This window comes from Pelophylax lessonae, assembly GCF_965119305.1.
Source record: "Pelophylax lessonae genome assembly, chromosome: 10".
Taxonomy (NCBI): Eukaryota; Metazoa; Chordata; class Amphibia; order Anura; family Ranidae; genus Pelophylax; species Pelophylax lessonae.
In genome coordinates, this window is record NC_138777.1 from 57,046,437 (window position 1) to 57,071,099 (window position 24,663).

The 24,663-nt window shown below is 41.6% G+C and overlaps 1 protein-coding gene across 1 annotated transcript in view; it reads right to left on the bottom strand.

Annotated features, from left to right (window-relative positions):
- Positions 1–24,663, bottom strand: part of ELP4 (elongator acetyltransferase complex subunit 4) — a gene marked incomplete at its 5' end in the record, with an annotated part of 557,453 nt that overhangs the window by 246,709 nt on the left and 286,081 nt on the right. The window contains one exon of the mRNA XM_082270757.1: positions 6,123–6,311. Coding sequence (XP_082126883.1) covers positions 6,123–6,311 — 189 coding nt within the window. The remainder of the gene's footprint in view (positions 1–6,122; positions 6,312–24,663) is intronic.

Below are 24,663 nucleotides of genomic sequence, written 5' to 3' on the forward strand. Positions count from 1 at the left end.
TAGTCTCCCAGTTCCAGCCACTGAAAAACATCCCCACAGCATGATGCTGCCACCACCATGCTTCACTGTACGGATGGTATTGGCCAGATGATGAGCGATGCCTGGTTTCCTGCAGACATGACGCTTGCCATTCAGGCAAAATAGTTCAATCTTTGTTTTATCAGACCAGAGAATTTTGTTTCTCATGGTCTGAAAGTCCTTTAGATGCCTTAGGGCTGTCATGTGCCTTTTACTGAAGAGCGGCTTTGCTCTGGCCACGCTACCATACAGGCCTGATTGGTCGAGTGCTGCAGAGATGGTTGTTGTTCTGGAAGGTTCTCCTCTCTTCACAGAGAAATGCTAAAAGCCCTGTCAGAGTGACCATCGAGTTCTTGGTCACCTCCCCCCGACTAAGGCCCTTCTCCCCCAATTGCCTAGTTTGGCTGGGTGACCCGCTCTAGGAAGAGTCCTGGTGGTCCCAAACTTCTTCCATTTACGGATGATGGAGGCTACTGTGCTTATTGGGACCTTCAATGCTGAAGACATTGTTCTGTACCCTTCCCTAGATCTGTGCCTCGATACAATCCTGTCTCGGAGGTTTACAGACAATTCCTTGGACTTCATGGCTTGGCTTGTGCTCTGACATGCACTGTGGGACCTTATACAGACAGTGTGCCTTTCCAAATCATGTCCAATCAACTGAATTTACCACAGGTGGACTCCAATTAAGTTGTAGAAACATCTCAAGGATGATCAGTGGAAACAGGATGCACCTGAGCTCAACTATTAATGTCATGGCAAAGGATGTGAATACTTATGTACATGTGATTTATTTCACGTTTATTTTTAATAAATTTGCAAAGATTTCAAACAAACTTCTTTCAGGTTGTCATTATGGGGTATTGTTTGTAGAGCTTTAAAGAAAATAATGAATTTAATCAATTTTGGAATAAGGCTGTAATATAACAAAATGTGGAAAAAGTGCTGTGAATATTTTCCGGATGCACTGTAAACCTAATATAATTCCTACCAATTTAATGGCTCACCCTGCTGGACTTTTCATATTTTTACAACAGTAGGTCACTGCCTTCCAGGGGGCATGCGCAGAGCAGATAGGCAGTCCAAAGGCCAACTGAAGGAGTGCACACAGCAGGCTGACAATGCTAATTGCAAGGCAGTGGCTTAACATTGTTAGGAAACAGGAAGTGCTCCTACCGGCAGGATCACCAGGTAAGAATCTTTGCAACAAATAAAAAATATATATTTGTCTAAGAAAACTACCTGATGTCAAACATACTGAACTATAGATTTATGGTTAAAGGCTAATGCACTTTTAGACAAAGTATACTTAAACTTTTTTGCACCCCCCCCCCCTCCCCAAGATGCATACGTACCTCAATCCGGTGCTTGTGGCCTCTGACCATTATTTCACAGTCCACAATTCTCACAGTTCTGGCCACACCTGCACATTACAGCCCTATAGACTTTTATGGGGTTGTTTCCCAACACCAGTGGAAAAGGGAGGTGGCCCCATATAAGTCTATGGGGCGTTAATGCTCAGGTGCAGCCAAGATGTAAAAAAAAGCTGAAGGCTGTGGCTGTCAGATCTATACAAGTATTTATCTGTGGAGGAGGAGGGTGGGCTCAGTACCAGGCAGCATTAGCCAGTTTAATAGAAACCTGCCAACATTCAGGCCGTGTGTACGGCAGCCAGTTCATCTGGCTTCTGTTGAAGGGGCATGACCGAAAAAGATCTGCTGCCGATCAGCATACGACCAGCACTCTCAGCCAATGGCAGAGAGAGCTGGCTGCCGTGTTCTGGAGGGGGGGGAGGTTGTGCATTCCCCCGTCAGAACACAATAGCTCAGTGGGAGAGATTGCTGTACTAACATGAGATCGTTAGTACAGCGCCCCCTTTCTGAGCTCTTCAGTTTTTTCTTTCAGCCCGCTGGATTGCAAGAGAAAAAACTGTTAGACTGTAGCAGGCTTTAGATTAGGGCAAAAAGGACAAGTGCACTTTGTTTTAAACCCCAATTATATTTGAGCATGAGCAGCTTCAGGTGATTTTGAAGCATTTTTCAAGCTTCAGGTGTTTGTTTTTTTAATTTGATTTTCAGAGTAGGAAATACATTTTCAGAACAAAGGAAATTGGCATTAACCTGAGCCGATACAGAAACACATTGTGCTTCATTCCCGTACATCGAGCTTAGAATAACCAATGAAGGTAACAAATAGGGAATATTAGACAATAATGGCCAGCAGAAGTGATACATAGGATTCAGTACACACTCAGATTGAACAGCCACTGAAATTAATGGGAAGTCATTACCCACACACAATACCAGCAGGAGATGTTCCAGGAAAAATAAAAAAAACTTCAAATATACCAATGCATGGAGGACGGAGGACACATGTGAGGAGCATCCCCAATAACAGGGCAGAACAGCTACTGGAGGATCACCGAAAGAGTAAGTAGCTGCTACGGAGGAGGTGACTCAAAGTAAGACTATAGTGTCAAAGTCAAAAACCAAGGAGACCAAATCTTTTCAAACTTAGTAAAGCACCCCCTGCAGTTATATGCTGCTTTCTAGAGCAGGAAAACAGAGGTAATCAATAATTTCCACTTATCTAAAGTAAATCACAAAGAAAAAAAATTCCCAGCATACTAGCAAGCCTGCAAAAAAAATTAAACAAAAAACAAACTGATACTGGGTTTTCGTTGCACACATTTGCAAATATATGTGGAAGCCACAGTCTCCACGTTGGAGCATATATAGAAGTGGCAAACACCCCAATTTATAATTGATGCTATTTATAATTCAAGTTAAAAACAGAGGTTTTAGTTGCACACATTTGCAAGCTTGTGGAACCAAGCTAGCTGGAAAGCATGGAAAACTTTTGTCTGTAATGTGCATCCCATTCCATGTGCACCTTACTGCAAAAGCTAGTGATAAATTAAGGTGGTTGCAATCTTTTTCTATAGCTTGTTCACTGGATTTGGAGTGGGGACACATTGGACACCTTCAGCCCCCATTGTGCTCTTGCTTGCGGGGGGTTCAAAGCGTACCTATGCCTTTAAGGAGTGGGCTCCCTCCAGGCAAACCAGCTCTTAATTTATTCCCTGTTATGCATGCTCCAACTTGGAGACTCTGAAAAATTTCGAATTAGGACCGCAGTATACAGAGGATCCTTGACTTAAGCACTGTGGCTTCCACATATATTTGCAAATGTGTGCAACTAAAACACATTAAATGTTAGAAAGGGTAAATTTGTGTTTTTTTTCCTATTTTGAAGGCTAGCTGGTAAATGTGTGCTGGGAAATTTTTGGCTACTTGTGATGTACATTTCCCTTCTATGTGCACCTCACTGAAAAGGGTTGTTATAAATTAGGGTGGTTGCCATCTTTTTATATGATCTAAAAGTAGGGGGAGCTTAAGCTTTCCAATGAAGGTCAATTGCCTTTATATCATAAAACAGCAGGAGACTAAGAAAAGGTTTGGTGGCCCTTCTAGCCACTAAAGGTTCTACCACAACCAGAAAACTCAACCCCAGGTCCAGATACTCCTCAAATCAGAGATACATTTTAAAACCGGACACCAATATGGCACAATTGCACAACAGGTTCAAAAAAAGCTTCAGTTATTTTAACTAAGAAACATCATTCTGTGCTATTAAAGCTCCTGAGCATGTCTGCTATGCTAATTTTCTTTAAAGACTCTCTGCCACATGCCCCAGTTCTTGTAATGGGCATCACTCGGGTCAGAGAGGTTCTTATAGGCCCTCACCAGGTGGTTGAAAGTCTCCACATCAAGCATGGTCTCAGAATGGCCTGAGGTTGCTAGGGGGAGACCAGTTTGTAGGTGCAAAAAACTTTTCAAATACTCCAATTAAAATTTGCGATTCGGTCTGAAAAAAGGCTCCAGTACTTTCTTGCACAACCAGCAGCAGCATTGGATCTATTGAGTAACTTCATGTCGGGCTTTCGGAAATGCAAAACAAACTGCTCAGGTGTAAATGAGGGCTTAAAGTGCACTTATCATTTAACATACACAATTGGAGCTATATGTAGAGTTTACATGAATGCCTATATGGACTAGCTGTATCAATAAACAGCTACAGTGCCTTGTGAAAGTATTCGGCCCCCTTGAACTTTTCGACCTTTCGACATTACCCAGTCCATATCAGTATAGATATCGAGCATGATATTTTTCCCTTTTGAGATCTGACGTGTTTTCAAAGTGTTCCTTTATTTTTTTTGAGCAGAGTGTGTGTGTATATATACAGTGCCTTGCTAAAGTATTCGGCCCCCTTGAACTTTGCGACCTTTTGCCACATTTCAGGCTTCAAACATAAAGATATAAAACTGTAATTTTTTGTGAAGAATCAACAAGTGGGACACAGTCATGAAGTGGATCGAAATTTATTGGATATTTCAAACTTTGTTAACAAATAAAAAACTGAAAAATTGGGCGTGCAAAATTATTCAGCCCCTTTACTTTCAGTGCAGCAAACTCTCTCCAGAAGTTCAGTGAGGATCTCTGAATGATCCAATGTTGACCTTAACGACTAATGATGATAAATAGAATCCACCTGTGTGTAATCAAGTCTCTGTATCAATGCACCTGCACTGTGATAGTCTCAGAGGTCAGTTTAAAGCACAGAGAGCATCATGAAGAACAAGGAACACACCAGGCAGGTCCGAGATACTGTTGTGGAGAAGTTTAAAGCCGGATTTGGATACAAAAAGATTTCCCAAGCTTTAAACATCCCAAGGAGCACTGTGCAAGTGATAATATTGAAATGGAAGGAGTATCAGACCACTGCAAATCTACGAAGACCTGGCCGTCCCTCTAAACTTTCAGCTCATACAAGGAAGACTGATCAGAGATGCAGCCAAGAGGCCCATGATCACTCTGGATGAACTGCAGAGATCTACAGCTGAGGTGGGAGACTCTGTCCATAGGACAACAATCAGTCGTATACTGCACAAATCTGGCCTTTATGGAAGAGTGGCAAGAAGAAGGCCATTTCTTAAAGATATCCATAAAAAGTGTTGTTTAAAGTTTGCCACAAGCCACCTGGGAGACAAACCAAACATGTGGAAGAAGGTGCTCTGGTCAGATGAAACCAAAATCGAACTTTTTGGCAACAATGCAAAACGTTATGTTTGGCGTAAAAGCAACACAGCTCATCACCCTGAACACACCATCCCCACTGTCAAACATGGTGGTGGCAGCATCATGATTTGGGCCTGCTTTTCTTCAGCAGGGACAGGGAAGATGGTTAAAATTGATGGGAAGATGGATGGAGCCAAATACAGGACCATTCTGGAAGAAAACCTGATGGAGTCTGCAAAAGACCTGAGACTGGGACGGAGATTTGTCTTCCAACAAGACAATGATCCAAAACATAAAGCAAAATCTACAATGGAATGGTTCACAAATAAACATATCCAGGTGTTAGAATGGCCAAGTTAAAGTCCAGACCTGGATCCAATCGAGAATCTGTGGAAAGAACTGAAAACTGCTGTTCACAAATGCTCTCCATCCCGCCTCACTGAGCTCAAGCTGTTTTGCAAGGAGGAATGGGCAAAAATTTCAGTCTCTCGATGTGCAAAACTGATAAGAGACATACCCCAAGCAACTTAAAGCTGTAATCGCAGAAAAAGGTGGCACTACAAAGTATTAACTTAAGGGGGCTGAATAATTTTGCACGCCCAATTTTTCATTTTTTTATTTGTTAAAAAAGTTTGAAATATCCAATAAATTTCGTTCCACTTCATGATTATGTCCCACTTGTTGTTGGTTCTTCACAAAAAATTACAGTTTTATATCTTTATTTTTGAAGCCTGAAATGTGGCAAAAGATCGAAAAGTTCAAGGGGGCCGAATACTTTCACAAGGCACTGTATATACAGTATGTATACGTACTCTTACCATAAAACGTAGTAGTATCTGTGTGTTCAGCACCAAAAGGAAACCCTTAAACTCTCAGACAATTCCGCACTTGCAAATATGACACAGGATAAAGTGTTTTCCGGTCCATCATCCATGTTTCAAAGGAGCCAGTACTTCAACCTGGGTTATCTGAACAATGGATGACAGGCATGTATTGCCAGGAAAACAGAAGTGTTTCTGAGCTCACCTGGATGAGATGTGCTGGCAGTGTCATGAAACACACGGACAGAGATGACCGTAGGAGACCTCGGAGGGCATACAGAAATCTGGTTAAGCTGTGGATGTTGTGTGGGCGTTCATCGCTGCAGATGTCATCACCCCAAAGCACTGATCCTAGAGACTGGATTCCAATCCGCAGAATGTTCTTTTCTCCTCTCTGCTGCTGGTAGAAAATGAAACATCACATTTAAATAGTAATACACAAGTACATATAACAATAGAAGGTGTACACACCAGAACTAAATTGATCTGTGTATTTTGCCAAGCCATTTAAATATTGATTTTAAAGTATCTTGCTGTACCAAAACAGCTCTTGTTTCTGTTTGCTGCTAAAAAACTGCAGTACAGTATATGAGTAATTCAATATGTGTTTGTAGATTTAAATAGTTACATAGTTAGTATGGCTAAAAAAAGACACAAGTCCATTTAGTTCAACCAATACAAAAAAAAAATGTAAAGTAAAACCCTGGATTGCGAGCATAATTCGTTCCGGAAACATGCTTGTAAACCAAAGCACTATTAAATCAAAGCAAGTTTCTCCATAACAAATGATAGAAACACAGATGATTCATTCCACAATCATTTATTCATAAGTCCTTCAATTTATAATCCATATAAAAAGATTATAGCAACATGATAGGTTGTGTAACCATAAAATGTCCATCCATCAATGGTGCCTCCACAAGGAGAATAGAAGCAAAATCCAGCAGGAGCTACAGAATATAAAAGACAAGAGAGGCACCTCTAAGTGTGACAATATGGTTGCATTTATTTAAGATTCAACATTTAGCATCTCAGATGGTTGATGATTAAAAGAGACACATCTAAGAATGTAGCCTTTCGGGGTAAAGCTGTCCACATCCTACGCACTGCCGACCAGGTCGCCCCAGTGTGAACGGGGGCTTACAGTGTAAATTTGCTATCCCCTCAAAATAACTTAACATACAGCCATTAATGTCTAAGCCGCTAGCAACAAAAGTGAGTATACCCCTAAGTGAAAATGTCCAAATTGGGCCCAAAGTGTCAATATTTTGTGTGGTCACCATTATTTTCCAGCACTGCCTTCACCCTCTTGGGCATGGAGTTCACCAGAGCTTCACAGGTTGCCACTGAAGTCCTCTTCAACTCCTCCATGACTACATCACGGAGCTAGTGGATTTTAGAAACCTTGCGCTCCTCCACCTTCCATTTGCCCCACAGATGCTCAATAGGGTTTAGGTCTGGAGACATGCTTGGTCAGTCCATCACCTTTACCCTCAGGCTTCTTTAGCAAGGCAGTGATCATCTTGGAGGTGTGTTTGGGGTTGGTATTAAGTTGGAATACTGCCCTGTGGCCCAGTCTCCAAATGGAGGGGATCATGCTCTGCTTCAGTATGTCACGGTACATGTTGGCATTCATGGTTCCCTCAATGAACTGTAGCTCCCCAGTGCCGGCAGCAATCGTGCAGGCCCAGACCATGACACTCCCACCACCATGCTTGACTGTAGGCAAGACACTCTTGTCTTTGTACACCTCACCTTGTTGCCGCACACACGCTCGACACCATCTGAACCAAATAGGTTTATCTTGGTCTCATCAGACCACAGGGCATGGTTTCAGTAATCCATGTCCTTAAGTCTGCTTGTCTTCAGAAAACTGTTTGCGGGCTTTCTTTCACATCATCTTTAGAAGAGGCTTCCTTCTGGGATGACAGCCATGCAGACAACTTTGATGCAGTATGCGGCGTATGGTCTGAGCACTGACAGGCTGACCCCCCACCACTTCAACCTCTGCAGCAATGCTGGTAGCACTCATACATCTATTTCCCAAAGACAACCTCTGGATATGACACTGAGCATGTGCACTCAACTTCTTTGGTCGACCATGGCGAGGCCTGTTGTGAGTGGAACCTGTCCGGTTAAACCACTGTATGGTCTTGGCCACCGTGCTGTAGCCCAGTTTCAGGGTCTTGGCAATCTTCTTATAGCCTAGGTCATCTTTATTTAAGGCAACAATTCTTTTTTTTCATATCCTCAGAGAGTTCTTTGCCATGAGGTGTCATGTTGAACTTCCAGTGACCAGTAGGAGAGAGTGAGAGCGATAACACCAAATTTAACACACCTTCTCCCTATTCACACCTGAGACCTTGTAACACTAACGAGTCACATGACACCAGGGAGGGCAAATGGCTAATTGGGCCCAATTTGGACATTTTCACTTAGGGATGTACTCACTTTTGTTGCCAGCGGTTTAGACATTAACCACTTGCCGACTGCCGCACGACTATCTACGTCGGCAGTCAGCCCCTCACAGGCAAAGTGACGTAGGTCTACCGCGTGGTCCCCCCCCCGCGTGTGACCGGCGGACCCGATGTCCGCCGGTCACTCTGCGATCGTCGCTGCAGAGGGAGAAAGTCAGGCGGCTTGTGTAAACAAGCCGCCTGTCATTCTCCCCTGTGTAGAAACTGTGATCACACGGTTCTACTATGTAGAACCGTTGATCACTGTTTCTACAGCTCAACAGACCAATCACAGTTAGAATCACGCCCCTAGGGACACACACAGCCCCTCCCTCTGAAATAAAGTTAACCCCTTCACTACCAGTGTAATTTTGCAGTAACAGTGCATATGTATAGCACTGATTACTGCAGTAATGTCACTGGTAACCCCAAAAGTGTCAAAAATGTCAGTCAAGGGTCCGATCTGTCCGCCGCAATGTCGCAGTACCGCAAAAAAAATTGCAGATCGCCGCCATTACGCGTTAAAAAAAAACACCAAAAATGACAAAAATCTTTCCCTTTGTTAGTAAACGCGATAACTTTTGCGCAAACCAATCAAAATACGCTTTTTGCGATTTTTTTTACCAAACATATGTAGCATAAAATAAATTGGCCGAAAATGTTAAAAAATTTTGATTTTTACATTTTTTTGGGGGGAAATTTCATATAAAAAAAATGTGAAAAATATTGTTATTTTTGCAAAATTGATGCTCTTTTTTTGTTTATAGCGCATGATCAAAAAATCGCACAGGTGATCAAATACCACCAAAAGAAAGCTCTGTTTGTGGGAAAATAATGACGTCAAATTAGTTTAGGTACAGCGTCGCACGACCGAGCAATTGTCCGTTAAAGTCATGCAGTGCCGAATCGCAAAATACCCCCTGGTCAGGAAGGGGGTAAAATCTTCCGGGGCTTAAGTGGTTAATGGCTGTGTTGAGTTATTTTGAGGGGACAGCAAATTTACAGTTATACAAGCTGTTCAGTCACTACGTTACATTGTAGCAAAGTGTCATTTCTTCAGTGTTGTCACGAGATATACAGTATATATACAAGATATAATAAAAAATTTACAAAAATGTGGGGGGTGTACTCACTTTTGTGAGATACTGTATATATATATATATATATATATATATATATATATATACACAGGGAGTGCAGAATTATTAGGCAAATTAGTATTTTGACCACATCATCCTCTTTATGCATGTTGTCTTACTCCAAGCTGTATAGGCTCGAAAGCCTACTACCAATTAAGCATATTAGGTGATGTGCATCTCTGTAATGAGAAGGGGTGTGGTCTAATGACATCAACACCCTATATCAGGTGTGCATAATTATTAGGCAACTTCCTTTCCTTGGGCAAAATGGGTCAAAAGAAGGACTTGACAGGCTCAGAAAAGTCAAAAATAGTGAGATATCTTGCAGAGGGATGCAGCACTCTTAAAATTGCAAAGCTTCTGAAGCGTGATCATCGAACAATCAAGCATTTCATTCAAAATAGTCAACAGGGTCGCAAGAAGCGTGTGGAAAAACCAAGGCGCAAAATAACAGCCCATGAACTGAGAAAAGTCAAGCGTGCAGCTGCCAAGATGCCACTTGCCACCAGTTTGGCCATATTTCAGAGCTGCAACATCACTGGAGTGCCCAAAAGCACAAGGTGTGCAATACTCAGAGACATGGCCAAGGTAAGAAAGGCTGAAAGACGACCACCACTGAACAAGACACACAAGCTGAAACGTCAAGACTGGGCCAAGAAATATCTCAAGACTGATTTTTCAAAGATTTTATGGACTGATGAAATGAGAGTGAGTCTTGATGGGCCAGATGGATGTGCCCGTGGCTGGATTGGTAAAGGGCAGAGAGCTCCAGTCCGACTCAGACGCCAGCAAGGTGGAGTACTGGTTTGGGCTGGTATCATCAAAGATGAGCTTGTGGGGCCTTTTCGGGTTGAGGATGGAGTCAAGCTCAACTCCCAGTCCTACTGCCAGTTTCTGGAAGACACCTTCTTCAAGCAGTGGTACAGGAAGAAGTCTGCATCCTTCAAGAAAAACATGATTTTCATGCAGGACAATGCTCCATCACATGCGTCCAAGTACTCCACAGCGTGGCTGGCAAGAAAGGGTATAAAAGAAGAAAAGCTAATGACATGGCCTCCTTGTTCACCTGATCTGAACCCCATTGAGAACCTGTGGTCCATCATCAAATGTGAGATTTACAAGGAGGGAAAACAGTACACCTCTCTGAACAGTGTCTGGGAGGCTGTGGTTGCTGCTGCACGCAATGTTGATGGTGAACAGATCAAAACACTGACAGAATCCATGGATGGCAGGCTTTTGAGTGTCCTTGCAAAGAAAGGTGGCTATATTGGTCACTGATTTGTTTTTGTTTTGTTTTTGAATGTCAGAAATGTATATTTGTGAATTTTGAGATGTTATATTGGTTTCACTGGTAAAAAAAAATAATTGAAATGGTTATACTGTATATTTGATTTTTGTTAAGTTGCCTATTATGCACAGTAATAGTCACCTGCACACACAGATATCCCCCTAAAATAGCTAAAACTAAAAACAAACTAAAAACTACTTCCAAAAATAGTCAGCTTTGATATTAATGAGTTTTTTGGGTTCATTGAGAACATGGTTGTTGTTCAATAATAAAATTAATCCTCAAAAATACTAATTTGGCTAATAATTCTGCACTCCCTGTATGTATATATATATACTCCAATATATACACTCCTATAGCCATAGTTGATGATGATCCAATTTACTCCAGAAGGGGAAAAAAATCTTTCCCGTTTCCCCAAGAGGCAATTGGATATTCCCTGGATCAACTTTACCTATAAATATTAGGCCCCTTTCACACGGGCTTTCCAATCAGGTCCGTCTGTCAGTTTTTCAGGCGGACCTGATCGGACGCTCCATGCACCCCTATGGGGCAGCGGATGTCAGTGGTGACATTTCCGCTGACACCCGCTGCTATCCGATCTGATCCTGTCTGTGAAATCCAGAGGGATGGTGGCCCTATATTCCATCTGTTTGGAGGATAAGATCAGATGAAAATGGACAGGCTGCCCATTTTCATCCGATCTCCCATAGAGGAGAGCAGGGCTCTGACAGGTCCGTCTCTGCACAATGAGCGGAGATGGACCTGTCATCCATCGGGATCAGCGGATCAATTCCCCGCTGAGCAAAGCAGAGTCTGCAGGGTGGAAAGCCTGTGTGAAAGGGGCCTTAGTATCCAGTTATAAAATGTGCATCTCGGAAAGGATCCAGGCCTTTCTGTAAACAATCTACTGAGTTGGCCAGAACCAGCTCTTGAAGGAGTTCATTCTACATTTTCACAGCTTTTACTGTGCAGAAGCCTTTCAGTATTTGGCGATTAAATCTCTTTTCTTCCAGACGTAAAGAGTGCCCCCTTGTCCTCTGTGATGACCTTAAAGTGAATACCTCAACACCAAGTTCACTACACGGACCACTTACAGGCAGTGTCCCGGTTACAAACAAGATAGGGTCTGTAGATTTGTTTGTAAGTCAAATTTGAATGTAAGTCGGAACAGGTACATTTTTTACCTCTGTAACATTTGTTTTGCTGTCTGTGCCCTTGTTCAGAAGGTGTCATCTCACTTTCTGTCCCTAGAACAACTGGAATTCTAAAATTTTGGGTTGTTGTGAAAAGAAGGATTGATGATAAAGCTTCAGTGGGGACGCCTTTTCCCATGATAACTCTTGTAGGACTGAATTTCCCTTCCTAGGGGTAGATTTCTTCTCACTTCCTGTTGTCTCCCTCCGTTTTTAAGTAGGAGTCGTTTGTAAGTCGGATGTTTGTAACCCGGGGACCGTCTGTATGTATTTATACATGTTGATCATATTCCCCCTTAATCTTCTCTTCTCAAGAGAGAGTGAAATTCAGTTCAGCAAATCTATCCTCATAACTGAGCTCCTCCATGTCTCATCAATTTGGTTGCCCTCCTCTGCACTTTCTCCAGTTCTCCCGATATCCTTTTTCTGAACTGGTGCCCAAAACTGAACTGGATATTCCAGATGAGGTCTTACTAATGATTTGTACAGGGGCAAAATTATATCTCTCTCTCTGCAGTCCATGCCAGTGGGTCTGGCAAACATACAGAAATGGTGTTAAAGCAACTGCACCTACAAACTTGAAAATAAGGCCTGATCATTAAGACTTTATACTTACACATCCTGATGCCCTGTTCATTTATGCAGACGCTTAGAAGAGCATGCAGTCTTGCAGGTCAGGAAAGGGAAGGGGAAGAGGAGAAGAGATGCAAGTGCTCCCCCCCACCCCACTTTCTGAACCCTACCACTAAAGGTCTAGTATGAAATTTGGGGACAATCCCAAGCCAAATTTTTTGTGAGGTCCCCCTTAAAATCCATCCATGAGATCTGTCACTTTCATTTGCTATTGTGAATGGCAAGCCACTTGGGTTTGCTTTATAAATGATCAGGTTTCATATTCATTTTTTCTTTCATTTACTACTATGAATGGCAAGCCATTTGGTTGGGTTTATATGTCCTGTTTTTCTTTTGTTTGTTTTTTTTCTTAAAGCAGCCTTTTGACTGTAGCAAGGCCACACCACTTATGCTTTATAAATAGAGCCCTTGGAGTCTTTAGGGATTTTTTATCTTGATCAATAAATTACAGACACCCCTTCTTTTTTTAAAGTCCCCAGTACCTTCTCTCTAGCTCCCTAAATTAACCAAACCTAGAACCACGCCCATAGCTTACTTACCTCTTGTGGCAATGGCAGGTGAAATCTTCTTTAGAGTCGGCAGTGCCTTCACAGTAACTCCTCATGAACATAAACAGAGCAATTCTCTTACAGCATGTCCCACATGGAGAGGTAAATTTGCACCAGGGTGGCTAGTGGGGGTTTCAAGGTTAGATTAGCCTAGGGACTAGGAATGGAAGGTCAGAGGGATTTTATAGAGCAATAGTAGTTGCCCTGTAAGCATACAACCACAACTAAAGATCAGTATTCTGCCCAGTTAGACAGGGGTAAAGATGACAACACTGAAATATAAACCAATATGTTTAGGCCTCTCGCTATCTTTCCAAGGTTATCCTTAAAAGTTTCAGAATGCACTTTTACAGTAGCTCCTACCACTTACTGCAAATTTTACAGCAGAGAAGGTTGATTTACTAAAACTGGAGAGTGCAAAATCTGGTGTAGCCATGCAAAGAAACCAATCAGTTTCCGGGTTTTATTGCCAAAGCTTAAATGAATGAGCCGAAGTTAGAAGCTGACTGGCTACCATGCAAAACTGCACAAGATTTTGCACTCTCCAGTTGTAGTAAATTAACCCCACTGGACTCTCTCAGCAGCTTAGTTTCCCCTGCTAACACTCCTTTCAGTGACTAATCAGTCTTGCAACCTACCAATCTAATGTAAATACAGAGCAGAGGGAGCAGAGCTGCTGAAAGAATGAACTTCAGTTTGCTGTGGACTTTGAGGATGGATTGTTCCACAGTGTCTGCAGCAACAAAGGTCATCAAAGGCCTGTTTACCCATTTACTGCTAGTTAAGGTCTATAGTCTCGCCACAGTTCTACTTTAAAGCTTCCTTTAGCCCCGACATAGGAGTGCTGAATATAAATGTTATCCAAAACACTAGATATAGCACTGCTAACAGCTTAGCTAATATTTCAATAAACCAACCATTTCCTTTTCCAATGTTTACAAAAATAATTTCTATGTTCTAACTATCCAGCTTATAAACAATTCACCAACACTTAATTAGTGAATAAAGACTCTACTTCTGTCTCTAAACCCAAATACTCTCACACTGGGTGCTGCCATCCTGTTTCTCAAACAAAATAGAGAAACTGAAGCCTAGCAATCAGTTTAAATCTAGGTGTCGAAAACATCACAGCCTTTTCTGTGAGAGTCATGTGTCACTGACCGTATGGCAATAGGCATACATCTGGCCAGGGGGTATGAATAAAGATGGATACAGAAGCATAGTGTTTAGTATAAGTCTTGCCCTAGAGGGCTTTATATTATCACGGTGGCTGGATTTAAATTTGGTCAAACCAATTTCACTTAATGGAACAGATCAGATCACAACCTACTAGAAAATTGATTGTCCATTAGATTAAACCAAAGAACTCTGTTAAAAAAAATTTAAATGCATAACACATACCTACATACCAAAAGAAACATTACGTTTACATATTTAATTATTTTCTTCACTTCCATTTTTTAGTAGTTTTGGTTTCATTTCTATAGAGGTTTCATATAAAGCAGGCCTCGACAAATCCCGGGCGCCAGGTCGCATTTGCGACTAGAATTAGCGACCTGGCGCCTGGGGTGCCCTGCTTGAGCTGTCCTGTCCCTTTTGCGCCCCCCACCTCCTCTTCGAGTTCACGGACTTCCACGCCGTCCAGAAATTTAGTCCCCGGCTTTTCGGCCTTCTTCTGTGAGATGAGAAGCTAGGGGAACTGGCGCCCTCTTGTGGTGGCCGGGAGTAATGCATGTTCTCAATGCCTTTTCTTCTCCTTCCAAAGAGGAGAAGAGAGGGAAGTTTTTTAAGGCTTCATCTCTCTGTCCAGTTACCTTTGCTTAAAGGTAAGTGGACAGGGAGTGTGGTTATTATTATTAATTTATTTTTTAAATGTAAAAAAAATAATAATTTTTTCTTTTTTTTTTTAATTATTAAAAAAAAAAAATAAAAAAATGTTTTCTTTTTTTTTCTTCAATTCTTATTAAAAAATATATATATCTTTTTTTTTTTTCCTCATCGCCGTGCCACAGCCAAAGGCCCCTTTCACACGGGCTGTCTGATCAGGTCCGCCTGTCAGTTTTTCAGGCAGACCTGATCGGACCGTTCAGTCTCCTCTATGGAGCGGTAATCTGCCGCCATCTGACCCTGCCCGCCAAAAACAGACGGATGGTGGTTCTATTTTCTATCCATCCCGTGGATCCGATCAGATGGCATCGGATGGAAAGAGACAGACAGTCTGTTTCCATCCAATTGCGCTATATAGGAGAGTGGGGTTCTAGTCGTATTTATGTGTAAATTTAGTATCAGTTTTATTAAATAAAGCTTGGTTGTTAGTTTAAAAAAAAAAAAAACTGGCTCCTAACTTTTTTAGCTGGCTCCTAGATTTCAGGCAAATTTGTCAAGCCCTGATATAAAGCATTGTAACTAAATGAAGAAATATATACTTTGATACCTTTGCACGTGTTACTATTTTATCTGCTTATTTTACATTTGTCTTACTACTGTTTTTCATTACATTTTGGAAAACACTAATGTAGCATTACAAACATTGACAATAGTGTATTTCCAAGTCTGTACTAATACGTGATACAGCATTAATGTATGCCAATCAGTGTCACTTCCCATCGTTTTCTCCAGGTTTCATACAGAGTCAGTCAGGGTTAGAATCAAAAGGTCAGAAGGTTAAAGCTAAGAATTTGGGAGTTAGGTTAAGGTGTAAATCTCTCAAAATTGTTTCACTGCCCTAATTAGTTCCAAAGGAAGTTTAAAACAAGGTACTGGATTCAAGTTTTATGAAGGTGCATTAACATTATCATTGAGCACCATATCTCTAGTTTGGTAGCTCATCACAAATTGGGATGCAGTCCATAGGAACAGAGATCACCCAAAGTTGAAAATCCAAGTATGAACACCACCAAATTAAATGTCTAAGAGTCTAAATTATTTTTAATGAAGAAACTGGTTCACAGCAAAAACATATAACAGCCCACACGTTTTGGGGGCCAACGTCTCCTTCTTCAGGGCTCTCAAATGATGGGATTCTGGAGACGGTATAGTAACCAAGGATAATTTTTTTTGTGGTGTGCAACTCATAGAACACCTTCAACCTTTGTGTCATACAGATGCTTTTTATGCCACAAGCGTTTGAGGTGTTTTACTACTTCCCCAGATTCCCATCATTTTAAGCAAGAACCCTGAAGAAGGGGGAGTTTGACTGACTTCTGAAACAAATTGGTTGCTTTGTACATTTTTTTGCTGTGAATCAATGTTATCATTAAAAGATGTTAGACTCTTGGACATTCGGTTCGGCACTCTTAGTAAACTGTCCATACTAGATAGTTTCAAGACAGGCCTGAATAGATACATTTGTGGTATAAACTGGAGGTTTCCTGTAAAGCATCAGTCCATTAGGATTTTATGTTGGGTAGAGGTTTGCAGGTCACTCACTGGCTTCCTGATTTTATTTAAATTTAGGGTAGAGTAAGGGATGAATAACAAACCCTGTCATGTTGTTTTGGTAGTGTATCTGTGTCCTATAAGGAGAAATGTGTACAGTTTAGAAAGTAAACTACACCACAGGAAGTGAAAGGAAATCTCCCTAAGTGACAATCCTACCTTTGATACCAAGATATCACTGGAAAAGAATAATGATTAGGTCAAATGACCTAATTTTGCAGAAGCGGTACACTGGGAAGTTAATGTCAGTGTAGTCTTCCAACAAAGTGAACAAAGACTATGCTGACATTGGTGAGCTCCTACAAAACGGAGGTTGGCTATTACTCTGTTCTAGAACGATGCAGGGTCTTTTCCCCAGATGGACGTAGGTTTACGTTAATGATTCCTAACTGTTTAAAGTGGACTTAAAGTTTAAATTCAGCTTCATTTTAGGGTGTAGGTTCACCTTTTCAAAAGAAAGAAAGAAAGGGGAACTAACACTCTACAGCCCCCCCCCCCCTCAGTGCCACAGCCATCCAGGTATTGGAAATGCCCACTTTTCTTCCTTCTGAATTGGTCAGCAACAGCACAGAGAACCACCTTGATCTGTCCCAGAAAGCTCTGCAGAAAGAAGGGGGAGAGAAGAGCAGGGATTTCAAATTCCCGGACTGCTGCAATAGCTGCTTAGGCACTGACAGCTAATCACCCACAGAGGTAAGTGAAGCAGGGACCAGGGGAGGCTGTAAGGCAGGGGTGTCCAAACTATGATCCTCCAGCTATTCAGGAACTACAATTCCCATGAGGCATTGTAAATCTCTGACATTCAGACATAACTAGGTATGATGGGAATTGTAGTTCCTGAACAGCTGGAGGGCCATAGTTTGGACATAGCTGTTGTAAGGTGTTAGTTCACCTTTACATTTTTTCTGAAAAGGTGAATTAACCCTTTAAGAAACCTGACTGAGATTCATTATTAAACTGTACTATTAATATTGAAATCAAATTGCCGTTCATAAGCAACCAATTTTATGTTACACTAGTTTGATTATTAAGTCCACAGAGCACTATTAAGCCTTTAAAAAACACGTATTTCAACATTCTGAGTCTCTTCTGTGAAATGGAATGTAAAAGCTGAACATTATACAAAGATGACCTTGTAATTAGGAAAAAAAAGGTGAAAAGTTTGACTTTATAAAAAAAGCAATCACCCTTAGCTGACAGGTGTGTGACTACTGGTGTCTGCTATGTGGTATGACGGACAGAAGCTGATCACTATCACACGTCTCGCTAGGGCTGTGCTATCACATAGCCAAGAAATGTGTTATAGAGGCCCTGCAGTGATAGGGTGCCGATCCAGCCTCCCAATCAGCCGCCGCTGACAATTTCAGCTAATCCATCGCCCCAAGCAAGAGCATATTAAGGACTCACAAGTTGCACTCATAGTAAGGAACACCGCATACTTTTCGGGGGTTAAAAGGTTGGTGTGAATGAATAAGCAGCATGCAGTAATGCTAAGTCACCATTCCCGTCTCCAGCTATCCTGTTGGGGGTTGCGTGCTTGTCTTTTTTTATGTGTATGATGAACACTGAAAACTTGCTTTTATAAAAGACGCCTTTGCTTGCAGCCATTTAATTGTGCCAAAATAAAAGTACAGTAAAAGGAAATACTCACAAAAATTAAATGAGATTGACAGATTAGCAGTTTTTGATCTAAGACATGCAATCCCATGTAAATGCTCAATTTACTTATAATTTATTTACATTTTTAAACCTATGCAAACCCATAACAAATATATCTTACTAGTCCATAGATGTAGCAACTGCATTAGTTTTAATTTTTCAGGCTTTTTTTCTTTTATTTTTGAACTGGTGATCCTACAAATAACACTTCCTGTCCCTTGGTGGCTATGCTCACTTATTCAGCTGTTCTATGGAGGAAGCCATAGCTGGACATCACGTCTTCCTCTCTTCAGCAACATTACACGGGGGATCAGAAGTTTAAAGAAACTTGATGAAGATATTTGAGTTTTCAGTTCAGCTTAAAGGAAGTGACAATTTTGCATTTTTGGCAGGATCAGCATGCAGGGGCGTAACTACAGGGGTTGCAGGGGGTGCGATTGCAACCGGGCCCCATGCTCCAGGAGGCCTGTGCGGCTCCTCTGTACACCTGGATAGGAGGGGCAGCATGTAGAGAAATCACTGTCCTCCTTTTTCCTCCTGTAACTGCAGGAGGAAAATGGAGGAGATTGGTTCTTCTGTATGCTGCCCCCCGACACTCCTCCTATCCAGTTCACTTGTGTTCTGCTGTCTTTGCAGGACTTGTGAAAGGGTCCCGCTGCGGGACCATGATAAAGGGCCCCACAACGAGAGTAAAGGGTCCAAAGATCAGTGGGAAGAGCCCCAGGCTTGAAGGGAAGGGCCCCGGCAAGGGGTACAGGGGGCCCTTCACGGTTTCTTGCACCGGGGCCCTGAAGGTTCTAGTTACGCCTCTGTCAGCATGTATTCTCTTTACTTATTAAAAATGTATGCAGGACTATATCTAAGGATGGGTAAGCTACAATATATTACATTTTTTTTTATTGGATTTATATATCCTTCAACTTTCCTGTGTCCTTTTCCAATATGCAATATACTTTCACAATAGCGCTTTGATACCTCTGTAATTCAATATTCATATTGCTTTTGCTCATAGGGGTAAACCTACAAATACTTCATACAGATATGTATTTTTGTCACATACCGGATGTTGACCGGCCCCATAAAGGCTAATCAGGGAGAGTTGGTTACAAATGACAAGGAGAAGGCAACTTTATTAAAGTGTTACTAAATCTACAACAGTAAAATCAGTCTGTATATACAGTAAAGCATGCCTGTTATACTCACTGTGGAACCTAAGGGGTTAATCCTTTGCATTGTGTAAAAAGTCAGTTTGATCCTGTCTTCTCCGATCTTCCCCTTCTTCCATTGTCCCCAAGCTATATCCTGATAGAACGGAGCCTTGGGGGTATTCTGCACATGCTAATTTTGGTGTGTATTGCTAGAGAGTTTTTTCTTTTTCTTGGGAGGGTGAGGGTGCATATTATTAGCACAGGGCCAATCAGCACTGTCCTAACAGAGGGTGAGAGGTCATGCAGCATTTTAGGACAGTCAGGGGAGAATGAAAACTTCTCCTACAGGCTTTAACCAGTGGTCTGCTGGACACTGATAAAAGTCACAAGACTTTTCTATCTGTTAATGAGAAAAGGAATTTAGCAGTTTATATTTACTAAAATAATTGCATTTCCATGTTCTGTGTGCTGTGGGAGAAACAGATATGTTGAATGCAGGGTCCTGGGTTTAGTAACACTTTAAATACATTCTTCTACTCAGTTTTTAAAGGAGACAAATAGGGGTATACCAAACTAGACTTTATGGTTAGTAACACAACACAGAATGTACCCTTGAGGATAATAGAAGCCAGTGTTAAAAAAATACTCACAAAAACATAATGTGAATAAATCACCAGGACCAGAAGGTTACCCCCGGGAGCCCTCAATGAACTTAGCAATGTTACAGCTAAGTCATTATTCATAATCTTTAAAGACAGCTTAGAAACTGGAATTGTACCATCTGATTGGTGAAAAAATAAGGTGGCACCTATACTCCAAAAAGGGGTAAGATATATACCTGGCATCTAAAGACTAGTCAGCCTACCATCAATAGTATCTAAACTATTAGGGGGAACGATAAGGGAATATATCTAAGAATTTGCTGTTGACAAGGTTATCATTAGTAGTAACCAGCATGGATTCATGATGAAGTAAGATACAGTTCCCCATAAATTCTTAAAAGAGAAGTATGGGTTTTATTTATTTATTTTTTTAAAACAATACTTACCTCTGTCGGCTCTAAGGCTGAGAACCGAGTAATCAAACACTGCTGATCGCTCAGTTCTCAGAGCTCCCTGAGCAGAGGGCTGGTGACTGTCAGTCACCGCTGTCTGCTTTCCCCCCCCCAGCTGGACCAGCTCTGTGACGTCAGCCAACAGTTGGCTTTAGTTGTCTGCTGAAAACGGGTCACAGGAGTGCAGAACAAACTGAACTCATGTGATCTACAGAAGTATAGCCAAACGAGATTTGGCTGTACTTCTCCCCTAATTTTAGGTATTGAATTAAAATTTTAGATATTCTGTGTGAATGGGAACACAAACATATAAAAAATATATTTTCTCTAATCTGACTGCAAAAGTGGAAATACGCTTTATATATCAATATATTATAATAAATTGTGGAGGTCATAGAGGTTGGGTCCTGGATGGGTGTTACATTTCACCAATATTTGGGCTGTGGTCCCTTTAAGGGAAGTATGGGATCACAGGAAAACAAGGGTTAAGCCCTCTCCCAGAGTGACCAGCTCTTAAAAAAGACAGGAAGTAGTGTCACTGGGGGTGGGAGAGTAGGAGCTGGACATACACCTGGGAGACTGAGCTGCTGAAAACAAGTGTATTTGTGTGCTGCATGGTGGCTGGAGACTTGGCGGGCACTTGGGACTGCATACCTGGGGTAAAAGCCCCTGCCAAAAGCCGGTATCGTATTAATTTACCATTTATGCTGGAGTTAAGTGGACTTTTAAGTTATACCTGTTTTCTGAACTGTTTGCTGCTGGAATCTTTATTTCTGTTGTGGAAGAAAATAAACCACGTCTTATTTAAGTTTACCTGGCTTGTGCACGTGATCCCTTGGAGCTATCACCCCAAATATCACAAAATAGACACTATAAGTAAATGTAATAACGCTACTAGATTATTCAACCTTTAATACTACAAGTTCTTAAAACCTCCTGTGCCATAAGGGTAGCTTAAGAGTCTAAACACAACTTCAGACAAATAGTTAAAACTACCAAGGGATTTGTATTTCTGTCCAGCTGCACTTAACATTTACACAGCCCTGCCAGGCAATGCAGCCAGATTAGAGACCTGACGATTCACTGCTACAGTTATGCAATACCACATGGTGAGCTCCCTGTCCTGAGTCTGTGATTAGATAGTAAAGGATCACCAGAACACTGATGATGTCAGCTCTCTCACTGCAGCACATCTGATTGGCTCCTAGTGCTGCCTCTCCTTATCCCAGTTTGAGTGCTGCTGTGCACGGAATGACAGGGGGCTAATATCAAGTCAAATTATGGCTAAAGAATGCATTTAAAGGGTAAGTTCAGGCAAAACCTAACCGTGCCACATTCCAAACCTAATCTATCTAGCCCTGTAAAGGAAAAATCCCTGTACTTACCTATTCTGCAGCCGATCCGATCCAGTCCGGTCCCACGCTGAGCTGTCAGATGTGGCTTCAGCATGGAGGCGGGTGCAGGAGAGGCACTCGACAACGGAAGCCCCATAGTAAGTCTATGGGTGATGTCACGTCCCATTCATTTAACATCCATGGTCGGTCCTCTCCTACACACAGCTTTCGTCGCTGGAGACCGGAACGGATCAGATGCAGAAAAGGTAAGTACAGCGATTTCTGCTTTACAGGGTTAGATAGATTAGGTTTAGAATGTGGCAGAAAGCAGGTTTAGCGTTAGTTAGGTTTTTCCTGGACTTATCCTTTAATTTTTTTGAATGAATGCCTAACTGCAATAATTGGTGGTTCTTGCATATCTGCCTGAAGTTCAGCTTTAAAACCTTAGCAACAACAATCATTTGCTGGTGTGGGATATCTTTGTCATCTTTAAGATCTTTGTGACTCACCAAAGAATGCTCTCGCTCCCTTAATCATGCTTGGGCCAGATCCAAATGTCAGCAGAGACAGTGTGGGCACCAGTAGTGCATGGTGTGGAGGACAGCAGGCAGATCTCTTATTCAGTTTTGCCAAGTATATAAAGGGTAACCCAGGACAGAAATACTTAGCTCGCCCCAAACAAAACACAGCAGTACTGATGGGAGACTGGAACAGCATTTTCTCCTGGAAAATTAATTCAGCTTAGCCATTACTATTTTTTAGGACAGCAGGACTGTTATCACAAATCTAAAGCAAAGTATGTAAATTAACATTATGTCAGACACGCTCTTGCATGCCTTGAGAGGACCCTTAATCCAAGGTCCATCCTTTGAAGAGAGTGTGAACTTCTGCCCAAGTCAGCAATAAATTACATCCCTTGGTAGAGGTGGCAGTGCTATGTACAGCATGGGCTTGGAATTCTCCAGACACAAAGATACTTGCCTTTTTCAATACAGTTTAACCACTTCAGGTCCGCCCCATAGCAGTTTTACTGCTATAGGGCAGCACCTGTGTGGCAGATCACACACACACACACATATATATATATATATATATATATATATATATATATATATATATATATAAGAGATCGGGCTCTTCTGGGTAGGGGGGCGTGAATGCGAGATGCCAGCGGCTTGCTCCTGTTGTGACCACACAGAGTGGGAGCCCATTGGCCAATACTGCATTTTCAATGTCCGACGGCACCTACCGATGATTGAGCAGAGAGGCAGAACGGCGATCTGCCCATGTAAACAAGGCAGATCAGTGTTCTGACAGGAGGGAAGGCATGGCTCATGTGTCTCTGCAAAGCAGGGATAAGGACCCATGTCTACCCCTAGTAAAAGCACCTCCCACAGTACACAGAAACACTGTCTAGGCACACAGTTAACCCTTTTACCGCCCCTGATATTAACCTCTTCCCAGCCAGTGTTGTTAGTACAGTAAAGAAAAAATACAGTGCAGCGATGCACTGAATTTTTTCTTTACCTTTATACAACATATGTCAGTTGTGGTGTCAGCAGCTTGTCCAATTTGTTTATCCCTCGCAGTTAGCGCAGTTTGGATACACATATTTTAACACAAATTGTTAGTACAGTGACAGTGCATATATTTTTTAGCACTGATCACTGTATTAATGTCGCTGGTCCCCAAAAAGTTTCAGTTAGTGTTCAAACGTCCGCCGCAAAATTGCAGTCCTGCTATAAATCACTGATCGTTGCAGTTACTAGTAAAAAAAAAAAAGTATTCAGAAATAAATAAAAATCTCTCATAGTATGTAGACACTATAACTTTTGTGCAAACTAATCAATATACATTTATTGGGATTTTTTTTTTACCAAAAATTTGTAGCAGCATACATATTGGTCCAAATTTATGAATAAATTTGATTTTTTTTTTGATTTTTTTATTGGAAATATTTTATAGCAGAAAGTAAAAATTATTACTGTTGGACTTTTTTACTACTACTACTACTACAAAAAGAAGCTCTATTTGTGGGGGGAAAAAAGGACAAATTTTATTGTACAGCGTCGCATAACCACCCAATTGTCAGTTAAAGTAATGCAGTGCCGCATCGCCAAAAAATGGCCTGGTCATGAAGGGGGGTAAATCTTACGATGGTCAAGTGGTTCAAAAGGCAGGTGAATTGATTTGGTTTAAGTCAACATTTTAGCATTTTCCCACTTTAGTTGACCACTTGCTGCCAAAAACATGCACCTGTACGTCATTTGACTTAATGTGGTTGTGCCGGAGTGATGCCCCGATACCGTTTTTTTTTAGAGCCGACGGTTGGCTTTCTTTTAATAACAACAGATGCAGCTAAGCAACTGCTCGGCTGTTAGTACAAGCAGCAGGAGGGGGCATCCTCTCTCCCCCTAGGTTTTCCGTTCCACTGGGAAACCCAAGCGACCTACTGGCACATCTGCTGGCTGGCCGGAGACTCGAACAAAGCTGGCATCAGCTTTGATCGGGTCTCGGATATGGTACCCCGGAAAGAACAAAGGTATATATAGAGCTAGTGTAGAAATGTCCAAAGGACTAGCTGCCACATCCCTGTTATATAGAACCAAGAAAAAGGAAACAACCCCCCAGATGGGACTTTATAGGCAGGCAATGAGTAGCATGAAATATTGATATAGTAAAAACATAGTATTTATTTAACATAAAACTAAAATGACGATACACATCAAATAAAAGCGAACACAGTGGACCATCTGTACGAGTATTGGTATATCACCGGTTCAATCAAGCTAATTAAACAGGTGTAGATAAAACCCAATGTTCACACTGACATATCCATAACCAACATGTTTC